We start from the raw sequence: 13,648 nt of genomic DNA on the forward strand, positions 1-13,648 counted from the left end.
ACCTGGGCCCTGGGCAGGAGGACCCCCCCACGAGGGCTGATGGCAGGGCTCTGCTATGAACCCCTGAGAAAAGGAGGTCCTCGATGGGGTCACTGACAACTAGATGCGTTTGAAGACCACAGCCCCCGACGGAGCGGGAAATGGAGCAGGGAAGATAGCAGTGTGGTAGGGTTACGAGTGAAAAGGTCTTTTAAATTCTTCCCCAGTATTGTTAAAACGTGTTATAATAATAAGAACTTATAGTTATTTAATGCAAAGTTAGCGAAAAACATCTGAACATATGCTGACCTATAAACAGTGATTTCTAAGGGGGGTTTTAGGGGTCATTCATTTTCTATATATTTCTGTTTAAGTTTTCTAACAACAGAAGTAACAGGGAATTTCAAAAAACAATACAAGAAGGGGTGGCGGGTTAGCTCAGTTGGTTACAGCGTGGTGCTAATAACACCAAGGTTGCTGGTTCAATCTCCACATGTGCCACTGTGAGCTGTGCCCTCTTTTAAAAAAACAACAACACAAGGTATAATTCATAAAAAGCTGTGAGGAAAACTAAATGCCCAACAATCTTAATATATTGGTTAGAATTCATCCACATCATAGACTACTTCTCAACCCCTGACACCTGCACCTTAAAATATTATTTCATGACAAGGAAACGCTTATAATATTAGGTGGGGGGAAAAAGCAAGACACATATTATTTGTACGTATTGCCAATTCTGTACTACACCCATCCACACACCATGTGAGGCACACAAATCACAGAGAAATACATAATGATGTTTCCAGTCCTTGGTGCAGAAACCCCTCAGATAGTGTGGGTATTTTCTACGAGGCTCATTTATGATTTTTGCCTCTTCTAGCTTATTTACACTGAGTATGGCTTATTGTCATTGGAACCAAAAACAACATTATTTTTAAAAATAATAAAAAGAATGCCTTATTCTAGTCAAAAGAATTTGCTGTGAGATCCTGGTCTTTTCATTCTGTACCCAAATATTTAGAAGCAGTCAAAAGGCAACAGAGGAAAAATAAAGGCAGGAAAGAGAACAGATCCAAGAAAATTGAAAATATACATGCACACAAAAACATGTATATGAATGTTCACAGCAACATTATTTATAACGCCCAATAAGTGAAGACCACACAAATGGCCATCAACAGATGAATAGACAAAATGTGGTCCATCCATACAAAGATGTATTACTTGGCTGTGAAAAGGAGGGAGGCGCTGATACTCTCCACAGCGTGGATGGACCCTGAACACACGGTGCTCATGAAAAAAGCCAGACACACAGGCCACACAGTGTGATTCCATGTATGTGAAATGTCCAGAACAGGCATGTGCACAGATAGGACATAGGTTCGTAGTCATTAGGGGCTGGGGCGGGGGATGGGGAGTGACTGTTGATGGGGACGGGGCTTCTTTTTTGGTGTGATGGGATATTTCGGAATTAGACAGCGGTGATGTCTGTTTATGTACTGAATATACTTAATGCCACTGAATTATAGTGAATATATGTAATACCACTGAATTGTATACTTTGAAAGGCTAAATTTCATCGTATGTGAATGGTATCTCAATTTTTTAGAAAATGCATGTTGAAAAAATAAAGTCAGAAAAGGGAGAGTAGGCTGCAAGATGCGAGCTCAGGGTGGGAGGAGGAAGAGCCGGGGTATCACTGGGCTGCCCACCCCCCACCCCTCCTACCTTCACGGCTGCTGCCTTTCGTTTCAGGCCACTGTTCTCACTGCTCTTGTCCGAGTCTGACTCGCTCTCCATCCTGTCGCTCGGCGCTGTGGCAGTTACAGCTGTGACAGCCATGACCCCTCGGTCTTCGTCATCCTCACTCTCGCCCGCTGGGTCAGCTTCGGGGGCTTCGCTGTCGGAAGAACTCACCGGCTAGAAGGTGGGGGGCAGAGACCGAGCGTCACCCCCGGCTTGGGTGGAGCTCTCAACCAGGACAGCGGCCCGGAGGACAGCGCCCCTGGCGGCGGGCTCTCCAATGTCAGGGTCCAGCCTCCTCGCTTTCCCAATGGGGGAACTGAGGCCCAGAAAGCCCAGGGAACTGAGGTGGGAGGTTGAGATGGACAGGTGTGTGGTGAGCACGAGGATTCAAGCACTGTGGGATTCAATGCCAAACCCTGGGCAAGTTTCTGTGCCTCAGTTTCCACATCGGAGCAACGGGAATGCCACCACTTTGGCCTCACAGGGCGATGGCAAGGATGAGACACAAGTGGTATATGACGTACGTAGGACAGTGCCCAGACTGGCAAGAGGTCCTCAAGGCTTTAGGAGGAGGAGGAGGAGGAGTAGTAGTAGTATTCTCCTAATTACGAGGAGGAAGCCAACCTCTGGGCTTGAACTTCAAGGCACGATAATTTCTGTTTTACCCAAATTGCCCGCTCAGGCAGTGAAAGCCACAAAGACAGCAAACACTTATATGGCGCTGCTTCTATGCGTGCCACATGCCAGGCTCATTGACACACTCAGTCACTGTCTGTGGGCAGGTGATGGGTGCCAGGCACTGTGCTAGGTAGGTGGTGAGCGCACAGATGTGAACAGGGCATGGTCCCTGCCCCTGGGGAGCTTACAGTCTAGTGGGCGAGACTGACCATAGCCACTTACACTGATCAATGTCACATCGTGGTGATGGGCAGAAAGAAAAAATATCAGTACGTGGGTGGGAAGGAATCAGCGAGAGGTGGGTGCAAAGCAGTGGGAGTACTGTGCGGTCAGAGACCCTCAGAGGGTGTGGCATTTTAGTTGCGGGGTCGTTCCAAGCATGCAAAGGGACAGGGATTAGACGCATTCGGGAAAGCAGGACTGGCCTGAGTGAAGGTGCCCGAAGGAACCTGGAGAGCTCGCTGTGGCGAGGCACAGCAAGGGAGAAGCAAGCGGCAGGAGGGAAGCTGTGGGCTTAGACTGGGTCGTATCATGCAGGAGTTCTCGAGGCTCGAGGAGATCAGGCAGATGGCATAATGACAGTCAGGCCATAGGGCTTTCTCAGGTCCCTTTCTGAACTTGTTCTGGATGTTTTATGTTTGTGGGAGGAAAATGGATGGGCCCCGGTTGTATTCAGCCATCATTCACTCATCCAATGAACGTCACGGAATACCTACTCTGTGCCCGGCCCTGTGCTGGGTGCTGGGGCTAGAGACGCGTTACACAGGGTCCCTGCCCTCGGGGAGCTCACAGTCTAATGGGGAGACAGACAAGTAAACGCAGTTACTACACAGCATGGGGGTGGGGAGGCACTGCTACCGCTCCTGGGCACCCAGCCAAGTTCAGGTGTAAAATCTGAAAAGGTTACTTCACGATGCATTCTTCTTTCCTAAATAACTGGTGTTTTGTTTTGTTGCGTTTTTTTAAGAAAGAAAAAGATTACGATTCTAAAAAGCCACATTTTCTGGAAACAGCCCAAATGTCTATCTGCTCAGGAATAAGTAAAACGCGGGACAGCCATGGAATGGAATACCACTGTCCCAGGAAGGAGTGATGCTGGCAGGCTGCGACGTGGATGGACTTGAACACGTGCTCAGTGAAAGAAGCCGGACACAAAGGACCAAACAGAGGATTCCATTTCTATGCAATGTCCAGAATACGCGAATTCATCGAAAAAGAAAGTTGATTAGTAGTCCCTAGGATTGGGGGGAGGAGAGAATTGAAGGTGACTGCTAACGCGGAGGGGGTTTCCTTGTGAGGTGATGGGAACGTTCTGGAATTAGATAGTAGTGATGGTTGTACAACACTGTGAACGTACTAAAAGCCACCCTCGTGTATAGGTTAAAATGATGAATTTTGTTATATGAATTTCACCCCAATTAAAAAAAAATAAGACATTACAAAAAAAAAAAGCCACATTCTCCTGGTGTGATTGTAGTCAGGGTTCAGTGGATGGGAGCAGGGCATGCACAATGGTCAAGAGAAAAGCAAGGAGGACCAAAGGGACATGAGGGGACTCGAGAGGAGTGTCCAGGGCTGTGCCGACGGACGCACGAAGTGAGACTAGCATGAGGAGCACAGGGAAGGGGCTGGGTTGCCAGGAGGAGGGAGGAGGGGACATGAACAGAGGCTGAGGCCAGGTCTCGGCAGCACGTCAAAGTGGAAACGCGCAGAAGAGAATGGAAATGTGGGAGGAGAAAGGTGGGTGCCACTGGACTGGGGCCAGCAACACCAGGGGAGAGACTGGGGCGGGGAGAGGAAAGGGAGAGGCCGGGAAGGGACTTGGTCAGTCATTCCTCCCTACTCCTTGCTCACTCATGTATAAAGCCATGTTCCAGAGATGAAGGAAGGGGAGGGGAGGGGAAAGGAAAAGAGGAGAGGGAAGGGGAAGGGAGGGGAGTACTGAGCCCGCCCAGCCTTCATCACAATCCCTACTTAACAGGCGAGAAAAAAAATGAGAACCAGGTGTAGACAGGACCTGGCGGATCTGCACCAGTCCCCTTTTGTCGCCCTTGAGTCACTGCGACCAAGGGCCCTTAGGCAGAGTGCAGGGCCTTGGCTGTTTGACAAGATTAAAACGTGGAACTCAAAGTAGGCCAAGCCCCAAACCAAAAATGCTAGAAGAATCACGCCTTCCCCTTTCACGGTGGGTTTCCATCACTCCTTACTCCAGGGCAGAGCGCCACTGGTGAGTAGAGCAGGCAGACGCTCTCCCTCATTTGTCACTTGGAGAGTAAGTGGCAGACTGGCTGGTGCAGAGATCTTTGGTAGGGGAAAGGGGGAGCATCACGGGAGTTAGGAGCCAGCGTTAGTCAGATACAAAGCAGCACACAGCAAGCTCATCACCCTTCTGTGTATCGGATGGGAGCTGTCATTCTCATTTTGCAGAAGAGGGAAAAGGAGGTGTGACAACTCAAGATCACACAGCACAGAAGTGACAGAGCTGGGGTGCTCCGCAGCTCTGCCGTGGCCGCTAAGCCTGAGGCCTGCACACAGCTGGTGCTTAGTAAATCCCTTCTCGCTTCTGTCAAGCTCTTGACCAACTGTTATCTGATTTGTGCCTCTACAGCCTGGTCAGGTAATTGGGACAAATGGGCATGGTCCTAGACTGGGGAAACCGAGTCTCTGGGAAGGTAAGTGACTCGCCCTACACCGTGATTATGGGCAAAGCAGGAACTCTGATCTGGGGTTGGCCCACGGGACCTGATTGTCTGCAGGCAAAGTTTTGGGAAATCTGATGCACGTGAAGTCTGGGGGATGGGAATGCTGGCAGCACGGAGAGGGACCAGGAAATAAAAACCAAGAACCATCCAACGTCCAAGCCCAACCATCCCGACACCCTGTGGCTCAGGGAGTGAGATGAGGGCTCATTTCTCTCACCGTTTGAACGGATCAGGTGACTGAGATACAAAGGAAAGGTCAAGTCCAGCCTGGCCTCATTCCCAACTAGCACCTTGCACTTACTGTGAGACTGTACTAGGTACCTGCCACTGGATTCTGCCAACAACCCTATGAGAGGCTGGTACAACGAGGGTCCTGTTTTAGATGAGAAAACTGATGCTCAGAGGGGAGATGGCAACTCCCAAGGTATATGAACAAGTGATGGAGCCAGGACTTGAACCCAGGTCTCGGCGCCCACACAGCAGGGCTCTTAACCCCAGGTGCCATTGGGTAGAGGTTATTCTCTTCTGGGCCCTCCTCCCCCAGGCCCCCCCCCCACGGCTTGTATTGGCTGGAGGGAAAAGAATTCAGTCTGGGAAGCGGAAGGCCTGGGTTTTAGTCCCAGCTCAGCTACAACCAGCTTGAGAACCTTGGACAGGTCCCCTTACCTCTTCCTCTAGCGGTGACCAGGATATATTAACTGGAATCCTTCTAGGTTAGTGGTTCTCAACCAGGAGTGATTTTGTTCCCCAGGGGACATTTGACAATATCTAACATTCTGGTTATCAACGTGGGGTACTTGTGGTATTAAGTACATGGGGGCCAGGCATGCTGCTCAACACCCCACAGTGCCCAGGACGCCCCCCCCACAGAGAATGACCCAGCCCCCAATGTTGACTAACCCTGGTCTGGGTCTAAGAGGTCTCAGGTTCTAGCTGGGTCCCTCTGGGCAATCAAGCCAAGTCGCTGGACCTTAGCTTGCTCATCTACAAAAGGGTGAAGTGCTATCGCCCACTCCACTCTCAAGATTACTGTGTGAAGCAAAGGACGGGAAGTTGGAGCCACCCTGGGCGACCACGTTCCACCCCCTGGCCTGGCAGGGGATGCGGGAGTAGGCCTTGCCGGACACTCCTGATGGGATCACCAGTGAGCTAAGGCTGCCGAACGCATGAGGATGTTCTCTGCGTGCTGACATGGACCGCTGTCAAGATATATCATTTAGAGAATTAAGCAAAATAAAGATTATATGCTGGGGGGAAAAAGCAATACAGAGTTTTAGAATAAAAGATCTTGGAAAGATACATGAGGAACTGGTGGCTGTGGCTGTCTTAAGAGGAAATGGAAACAGAGTGACTGGAAGGCAGGACCGACTTTTCACTGCACGCTCCTTTTGTACTTTTTCAATTCTGTACCACAAGTCTGCAGTCCCACTCGAAATGTAAAAATAAACTACAAACTTCAAGGATGCAAAAAGAGACTGCTCAGGTACCTAGAGAAGCGATGCTTCTAAAAGCCTGCCCATGGACTGGCTCCATCAGAAGTATCTAGAATAATGCATGGGAAGAAACACCCCCCAGTTCCCAGGCCTCAGCCCTAAACTACTACACCGAAACATCTAGGAGTGGGGCCACGGAGCTACATTTTAAACCGATGCTCCATTTGGAGGCACAGACTGGTTAGAGAACCAAACAGCAGTGCTAAGCTCCCACACTCAGAGCTACTTCTCAACTTGGGGAGTCTGTACGGGGCTGCTTTAATGTCAAGGTCACACCATTTTTGAGTTTTGTGTCCACAAAGGTAGGTATCTATGTGGTACTTAGCAAGCTGTCTGTGTGCAATAAATATGAAATGGTGCGACGATTCACCAGGAGGCAATAAGCGTAGGGTGTAACCAAGCGGAACTTGAGCTGGGGCCAGAAAAGGATCTCATGAAAACTCAACCACCTTAAAGACCTTCCAATCCTTTTACCCAAGTCAGGGACATGCAAAGGGAGAGGGCAGGTATCAAAGCAGGGGACCTCCGCCTCCCAGACCCATCACGGGAGGTAAAAGTCTAACGCCCCCAACATTTACTAAACGTGAGCCTGGTCCATCTGTTGAGTGAATCCCAAATTCTGGGCGGTGAGCACCTGGGAGGCAAGAAGTACCTCTGAGTCACCTTGGATCCTGGTCCCTAGAACAGCATGTGGCACGCGGCAGGTGTCGATACCGGAGTGAATGCTGGCTCAGTGGGTGGACAGAGCCACGGGAGAAGCACACCCAGACGATCTCAAGACTGGACGTTTTCAAGCAGGACCAGGTCCCACAGAACTACTGTCCTTCGCACACACAAACCAGACCCTCTCGGACTCCTGCTGCCCGCCCCGCAGACTGCTGGAGGTGCTTTTCCTCCCTACCAGCCAACCTCTGGCCCCTTCGGTTGGTTCACTCCCAGCCTACCTCAAGCCCACCGCTCCTGAGGCCAGGCGGCTCCACCTCCCCGTACCACCAGCAGAAACCCCAAAAGCGGTGGCTAACAGAGCAGAGATCTCTGGACCAGCCTCCCTTTACCTGCATCTCACCCCACACCACTCAGAGCAAGGCACCCCTATGTCATCCTTCCACCATCTTCCATAAGTTTTTATGAATTTAACTTCAACTTTTCTAGATGCTTTCCTTTCCCCGAATGTTTCCAGACATTGATCTGTCACTGAGATGTCATCTCTGGGGTTCTTGGCATTTTTTTCCCACCTAAGCAAGAACTCTCACATCTACTAACTGCTGCCTATTTCCGAGTCTAAACTCTGGCAGTAATGGCAGAAGTTGGGGTTGTTACTGAAAGAAAAAAAAAAGTTTTCCTGGGAAAACAAAAGGCTTTTTAAGAGCTCCAACAACACTGTTATAAATTCAGGCTAATCTCAGTGCAGTGGGTCTCACCAGGGGTGAGCCTGCATCCCTCCACCTTACCCAGGGGACACTAGGACATGCTTGGTTGTCACAACTGAGGTGGGGAGGGTGCTCCTGGTGTCAAGTGGGTTGGGGCCAGAAATGCTGCTCAACACTCCACAGTGTCCCAATTGTCAGCACTACCGAGGGCAAGAGCCCTGCCCCAGAGGCCTTTCCTTTTTCTATGAGACACGTTATGGGGACCGCTGTTCCCCAGTGCATGCAAGTACCACCCAGCCTGGACTTGGCAGAACCCGCGCCAGCCGACCCTCACCCCCAGGAACTCACCAGAGGGGCGCTGTAGCTGGCGTGGGGGTTGTTCTGGATCTCCCACAGTCCTTCATTGAAGCCTTTCCTCTTGTTGGGTTTCCCGTACTTATCTTTCCACTTGTCGTAGGGAAATAGGTCCTTGGGTCCCAGGAAGGCTCTGGAGAGAAGAACCATGGCCGGTCCCAGGTGAGCCAGGTCATCCCGGGAGGCACCCGTAGGGAAAAATCAAGCCCAGCAGGGGACACTTACGTTTCATGTGTTCCAAAGAAGAAGATGGGGTACTTGTTGGGCGGGGGCTTCACAGCACCGTCAGCAATGTCATCAATCTGCAGTGAGAGGCCAGTAAGGGGGCAGCTGGGGGGCGGGGCAGCTTCACTCACTGACCCGGGAAATCACCCAGAAATCAGCCAAGTTACTTGGGAGAAAGCATGCCAGGAGGGGGGGGTTTCAACTTAGGAAGACGTATCACCTTCCAGTGAGGCACCTGCGTTCTTCCATTCTCCCCCTGTCCCCCCACCAGGGTGCTCTCTCTACCCCCAAGGTAGGTGCTTCACCTGAGCAATGGCAAAAATGGTCCTCTGAGCAGCAAGGGGGTGGGGCCACGCTTAGCTTCTAGGAACTCCCAAGGACCCTCCCACAGGACTCCCTCCCTAAGAGGTCATCCGGTGGCTGGGTTTCCCAGAGGCTGCAGCTGGCAGCTCCAAAGATGCAGAGGCTGGGGGGTGGGCTGCAGGAGACAGGCCCTGAGCATCCAGGAAGTCCCACCCTCTCCCTGCAGGCCCATGGGCTCCGGCAGCTGTCAGTCACCTCCCCACAGGAGGACAGCAGCCCCTTCACTTCCAATCAGGTGCTTGGAAATGTTCAGGGCTTAAGAAAGCCGACTAGAGAAGGGGCGGAGAAGAGGGAGACAGACGCTGGTACTCTGCAAAGAAGGGAAGTGCCCATAAAGTTTCAGCGCTCTGGTATCCCCAAGAAAATAAGAGTGAGCAAGTCAGGTCAGAGTGGGGTCTCTGGTCCCCATTAGTTCCTTACCATCCTCTTCAACGCCTGGGATCTGGTGGCACCGGGGTCTCCCCTGCTCCCCCCGCCCCCCACCTTCCTTCCTCAGTCCCCTCTGGGCTACTCTTTGAAGTCCTTGGCCCCGGGCTGTGTGCCTCCCGCATCCGTCCCAAGCATGCCACTCCCGCACAGAAGCCTCCCCGAACTCCAGCCCCGAGGCCCGGCCCAGCATGACTTCCAGGCCGTGGTCTCCGGACTCAGCCAGGACCTACCTCTGCGCGGGAGGCCCAGACGTCCCGGCTCCCGACTGCTTTCAGGGCTGCCTGGTCTGTGCTGCCTGAGCTTCCTGGCATGCGGTGCAGCCCCCCTGCCCCCAAGCCCTCACTCCGCTTGATGCCCTTCTGCTTACTTCCACCCCGAGGGAGGGAGGACTCAGGTGGGAATCTGCAGCCAACCGCAGGACGGCCCCTGCCCTCCTATTCAAGTCAGACCTTCAGCTTTGTCCTTCCACTGCCCCTGATGCTGCTCGGGCTCGCCCCCACCCCCCAAACTCCTGCTGTCCTACTATGCAGATTCCACCCACCGCACCCTGGGGTGACGTTAGCCCCAAGACCTGGCGTTGACAATGACTCCCATATCCCTCTTCCATGCTGCCCCAAGTAGCGTCTAGAACGCCACGCTGCAGACCTGGTGAGGGACCCCTGGCTCAGGACTACCCTTCAGACCTGAAGCCCTGGGGCATCTCTGGATGGGTCCCTCTGGATCCCGACTTCCTCCAAAGGGGGTCCCCAAAGTTCCCTTGGCCCCGCCCCCTTCCCTTCCATGCTGTTTGGGGTGTGAGCCCCCTTGGCGAGGAGCTGGTCTGCCTCACTCATCCGCCCCGAGCTCTCCCCCCACCCCGTGCCCCACCAGCCTCCTCCACCAGGCTCCGGGGGGGGGCACAGCGGCCACAAACAAGTCTTACTCCAACCTCTGGCCCCCGACGCCCCGGGCGTTATCAAATCAAGTCCCCGCAGATGCAGTGACCTTACGAACAGAGACCTCCGGCTACATTTCCAGCCCTGGCCTCCCTCAGCCTCGGCTTTCTCCTACCCTGACTCCTCTCGTCCCTTGCCGCTCTCACACATGCCCCGTCGCCCAGCCCCTCACAACCTGGCTTCTCATGGCTCCCCCAATACATTCACGCCTTCAGCCTGGGGCACCCCTTTCCCATCAACTGGATCCCTCTCCTCAGACCCCACGTCCCTCGGCTCTGGGACCCTCAGCGCGCAGGTCCCCCAGGCCGGACACTTCCAGACTCAAGTACGCGGGTGCAGGCCCGGGCGCCCCGACCCTCGGCGTGCGGGTGCCCCAAGCCCAGGGTCGCTCAGACCGCCCCAAGGCTCCAGAACCGGACCCCCCAGGTCTCCAGGCCCGGGACTCCCACACACCCGGCCCCAGACCCCCAGACCTGCAGGCACGTGGGTTCCTCAGGCCAGAGGCCCCACAGACCCTCGACGCGCGGGTCCCTCAGGCCTGGGTCCCCTACTGCCCCACCCCCCCCGCCTGGCACATCTCCCGCGCGGCCTCACCCGGGCCGGCCAGTGCGGGTAGCCCTTCATCTTGGCGAACACCAAGTCCCCGGGCTTGAAGGCGTGCGGCATGCTGGCGGCGGGAAGCCCAGGCCGCGGGAAGCGGCGGAGGCGGCTCTGGCGGCGGCGGCTCTGGCGGCTCTGGCGGCGGCGGCGCTGGCGGCGGCGGCAGCGGCAGGCGAAGCTGGGGGCGGGAGCGGTGAGCGGAGAGGGCGGGAACGACCGCTCGGACAGCCGACCGGAGCGGGCTTATTGGGCTGCGCGCCGCCGGATGTCCCGCCCTCCGACCGTCACGGGCAGGGAATGCCGTCGCTCAGGGACACGTGCGGGGATAGAGGAGCGCGGAGACCAATGAGAAGAGGGATTGGAGAAGAGCAAGTTAACGGGATTGGATAACGGGTAGAGCCAAGGGGCGTGACCCAGAGGCCTAATGGAAGGAGGAGGAGGTTAAGGGAGGTAAAAGGGGCAAGGGGGAAGGAGGGAAACTGGCGCTCAGAGAGAGAAGAGGCGAGCGGCAAGGCTCCTTCTGGGCGGGGCCTACGTTAGAGGGGCGTGCCATGCACCGCCACAGTAGGAGGGACTTTATGTTGGAGGTAGGCCATTGGCTACCACAGAAAAGAAGGCCCAATCAATGTAGGCGGCGGGTCATTTGATAGCCTCCGCTCCGGGAGGCGGGGCTTAAAATAAACTGCGGGCCATTCTATACCACAAGACAAGCGCCTCAAGGTAGGGAGCGGCCATTGGCTACCACAGGAGGAGGGGCTTAAGCAGCTATCCGCCATTGGATATTATAAGCGAGATTAACGCAAAGTAGGGACGCGCCATTGCCTGACTGAGGGGGCGGGGCTCCGGGGAAAGAGCGGACAGTGGAGCGTGTCATAGAATAAACAGCCACAAAAAGTACAAAACACTTAGGAAAAGTTTATTGAGCACAGTGTGCCAAAGCCACAAAATAGCCAGTATAGATATTAATTCATTCAAGAAAAATGTTTTGAGCAATGCGTGACCGAGTTACTTGATGTCTCTGTGCCTCAGTCTCCCCACCTGAAAAATGGGACTCATAATGTTACAGGGGCATGAGGATTAAATGACTTCACCTCGCCCAAGACGCTGGAAACTGTGCCTGGCGTTAGGAAATACTGGGAGCACTAGATCCTGATACCCTGCCCTCCAAGACGTGAGCAAAGACATGTTGATTTCTTTGTAATTAACTGTGATAAACAAAAAAATTTAACTTCCAGGGCTGAAAGTCTTTGTAAAAGAAAGGGTTTATTAGGCCACTGCCAGGAAAAAAGAGACCGTTCTTGGGGCAAGGAGTCGAAACCACCAGCAGCATGGCTAAGTAGGAAAGACAACATGACCATCACCTCGGAGTTTGCAGGTCTTTTGATGCATCAAGTCAGGGAAGGTGGGGAGGAGATGTACGCCGTCTGAAAGAATTACATTAGCTATAGGCAAAGGGGGGGGAGAAAGTGAAGTGAAATGGGCCTAGTTCTGGGATAGAAAGAAGCAGCAGAGTCTGTAAAGCTCATGTGTAAACAAGAAGCAGAGGCTCCTGGGGTTGGAGGGTACCTGGCTATTCTTTCTTTTTAACCACCTGGAAGTTAATTTATAATTCCAACATACACTATGGGATGTGAGCAGTTTTTTGTTGGTTTGGCACTGCAGCTGTTAACTGATTAACCTCTTTTTTGGTCTGTTCCTTTATCCCTCTGTCCTGCTGTAATTTAATTTAGGACATCTCAGAATTTTCTCCTTGTCACCTGCTAGGAACTCAGAGTAGAAGAGCCAAAACATTTAAGAAAAAGCTGAGTACTGGGGTGCACTTCGTGTATCCTGGGGACCAGGAGAGCTTTCTGGAGGAGGTGCTTTAGAGACTTGAGATTAATGGAAACTGGCTGTTACAGTGAGGTAGGTGCTGGGAGGGCTTTGGGGCAGAGGGGGAATAGAGATTGCAAACATTAGAGTTCGAGACGAAGGAGTGAGTGAGTGGGGTAAGGGAGGAAAATAAGGCTGGAGCGGTCCATTGAGAACCTATCATCGTGCCTTGTGACCACTGGTGAGAAATTTAGGTTTTGCCTTAATTTGTTGGGAAAACTGGAGGGATTGATCATAGGGTAAAAAGAAATCAGTCTCAAGAAACATCCTTATGGGGGCCGGCCCGGTAGCTCAGGCGGTTGGAGCTCCATGCTCTTAACTCCGAACGCTGCCCGTTCGATTCCCACATGGACCAGCGGGCTCTCAACCACAAGGTTGCTGGTTCGACTCCCGCAAGGGATGGTGGGGTGCACCCCCTGCAACTAGCAACGGCAACTGGACCTGGAGCTGAACGGCACCCTCCACAAATAAGATTGAAAGGACAACAACTTGACTTGGAAAAAAGTCCTGGAAGTACACACTGTTTCCCAATAAAGTCCTGTTCCCCTTCCCCAATCAAATCTTAAAAAAAAAAAAAAAAAAGAGAGAGAAACATCCTTATGGGTGGAAGCAAGCATCTCACTCCAAGCAAAATGGGTTTCTGAAGCTGGCAGGTTATGTGTGTCTTGCTACATACGGTGAAAGGGACACCCTTTGACCAAGGACAGCCTCTGCTGCCGACGCATTGGGAACAGATGGACTATGGGCTCCAATATACCTCTGCCTGCAAATTCCTCAGAGGCTCTCCTTTTAGGTACTCTTACCTCTTAGCCAGCTTGATGCAGCTCACTTCCATTGCGCAGCACACTGCTGAGGCTAAGTTGACCCATTTCTGTAGGGTTCATCTCTTTGACATCAAC

General features: G+C 53.0%; 1 protein-coding gene across 3 annotated transcripts in view; it reads right to left on the minus strand.

Moving 5' to 3' along the window:
- The window catches only part of HDGFL2 (HDGF like 2), a 19,924-nt gene extending 8,777 nt beyond the window's left edge, over positions 1-11,147 (minus strand). Inside the window, exons 1-4 of one of the 3 annotated variants that reach the window (XM_081076114.1) lie at positions 10,872-11,147; positions 8,551-8,627; positions 8,320-8,458; positions 1,711-1,902 (exon numbers count right to left, since the gene is read on the minus strand). In XM_081076114.1, the coding sequence (XP_080932240.1) occupies positions 1,711-1,902; positions 8,320-8,458; positions 8,551-8,627; positions 10,872-10,943 (480 nt within the window). In that variant the 5' untranslated portion in view covers positions 10,944-11,147. Of the gene's footprint in view, positions 1-1,710; positions 1,903-8,319; positions 8,459-8,550; positions 8,628-8,855; positions 8,982-10,871 lie in introns of those variants that run through there. The other 2 variants (XM_081076115.1, XM_081076116.1) reach the window with 2 other exon arrangements.
- Positions 11,148-13,648: the final 2,501 nt, after the last annotated feature.

The sequence above is a fragment of the Rhinolophus hipposideros genome (genome assembly GCF_964194185.1).
Source record: "Rhinolophus hipposideros genome assembly, chromosome: 16".
In the NCBI taxonomy this organism is placed as follows: Eukaryota; Metazoa; Chordata; class Mammalia; order Chiroptera; family Rhinolophidae; genus Rhinolophus; species Rhinolophus hipposideros.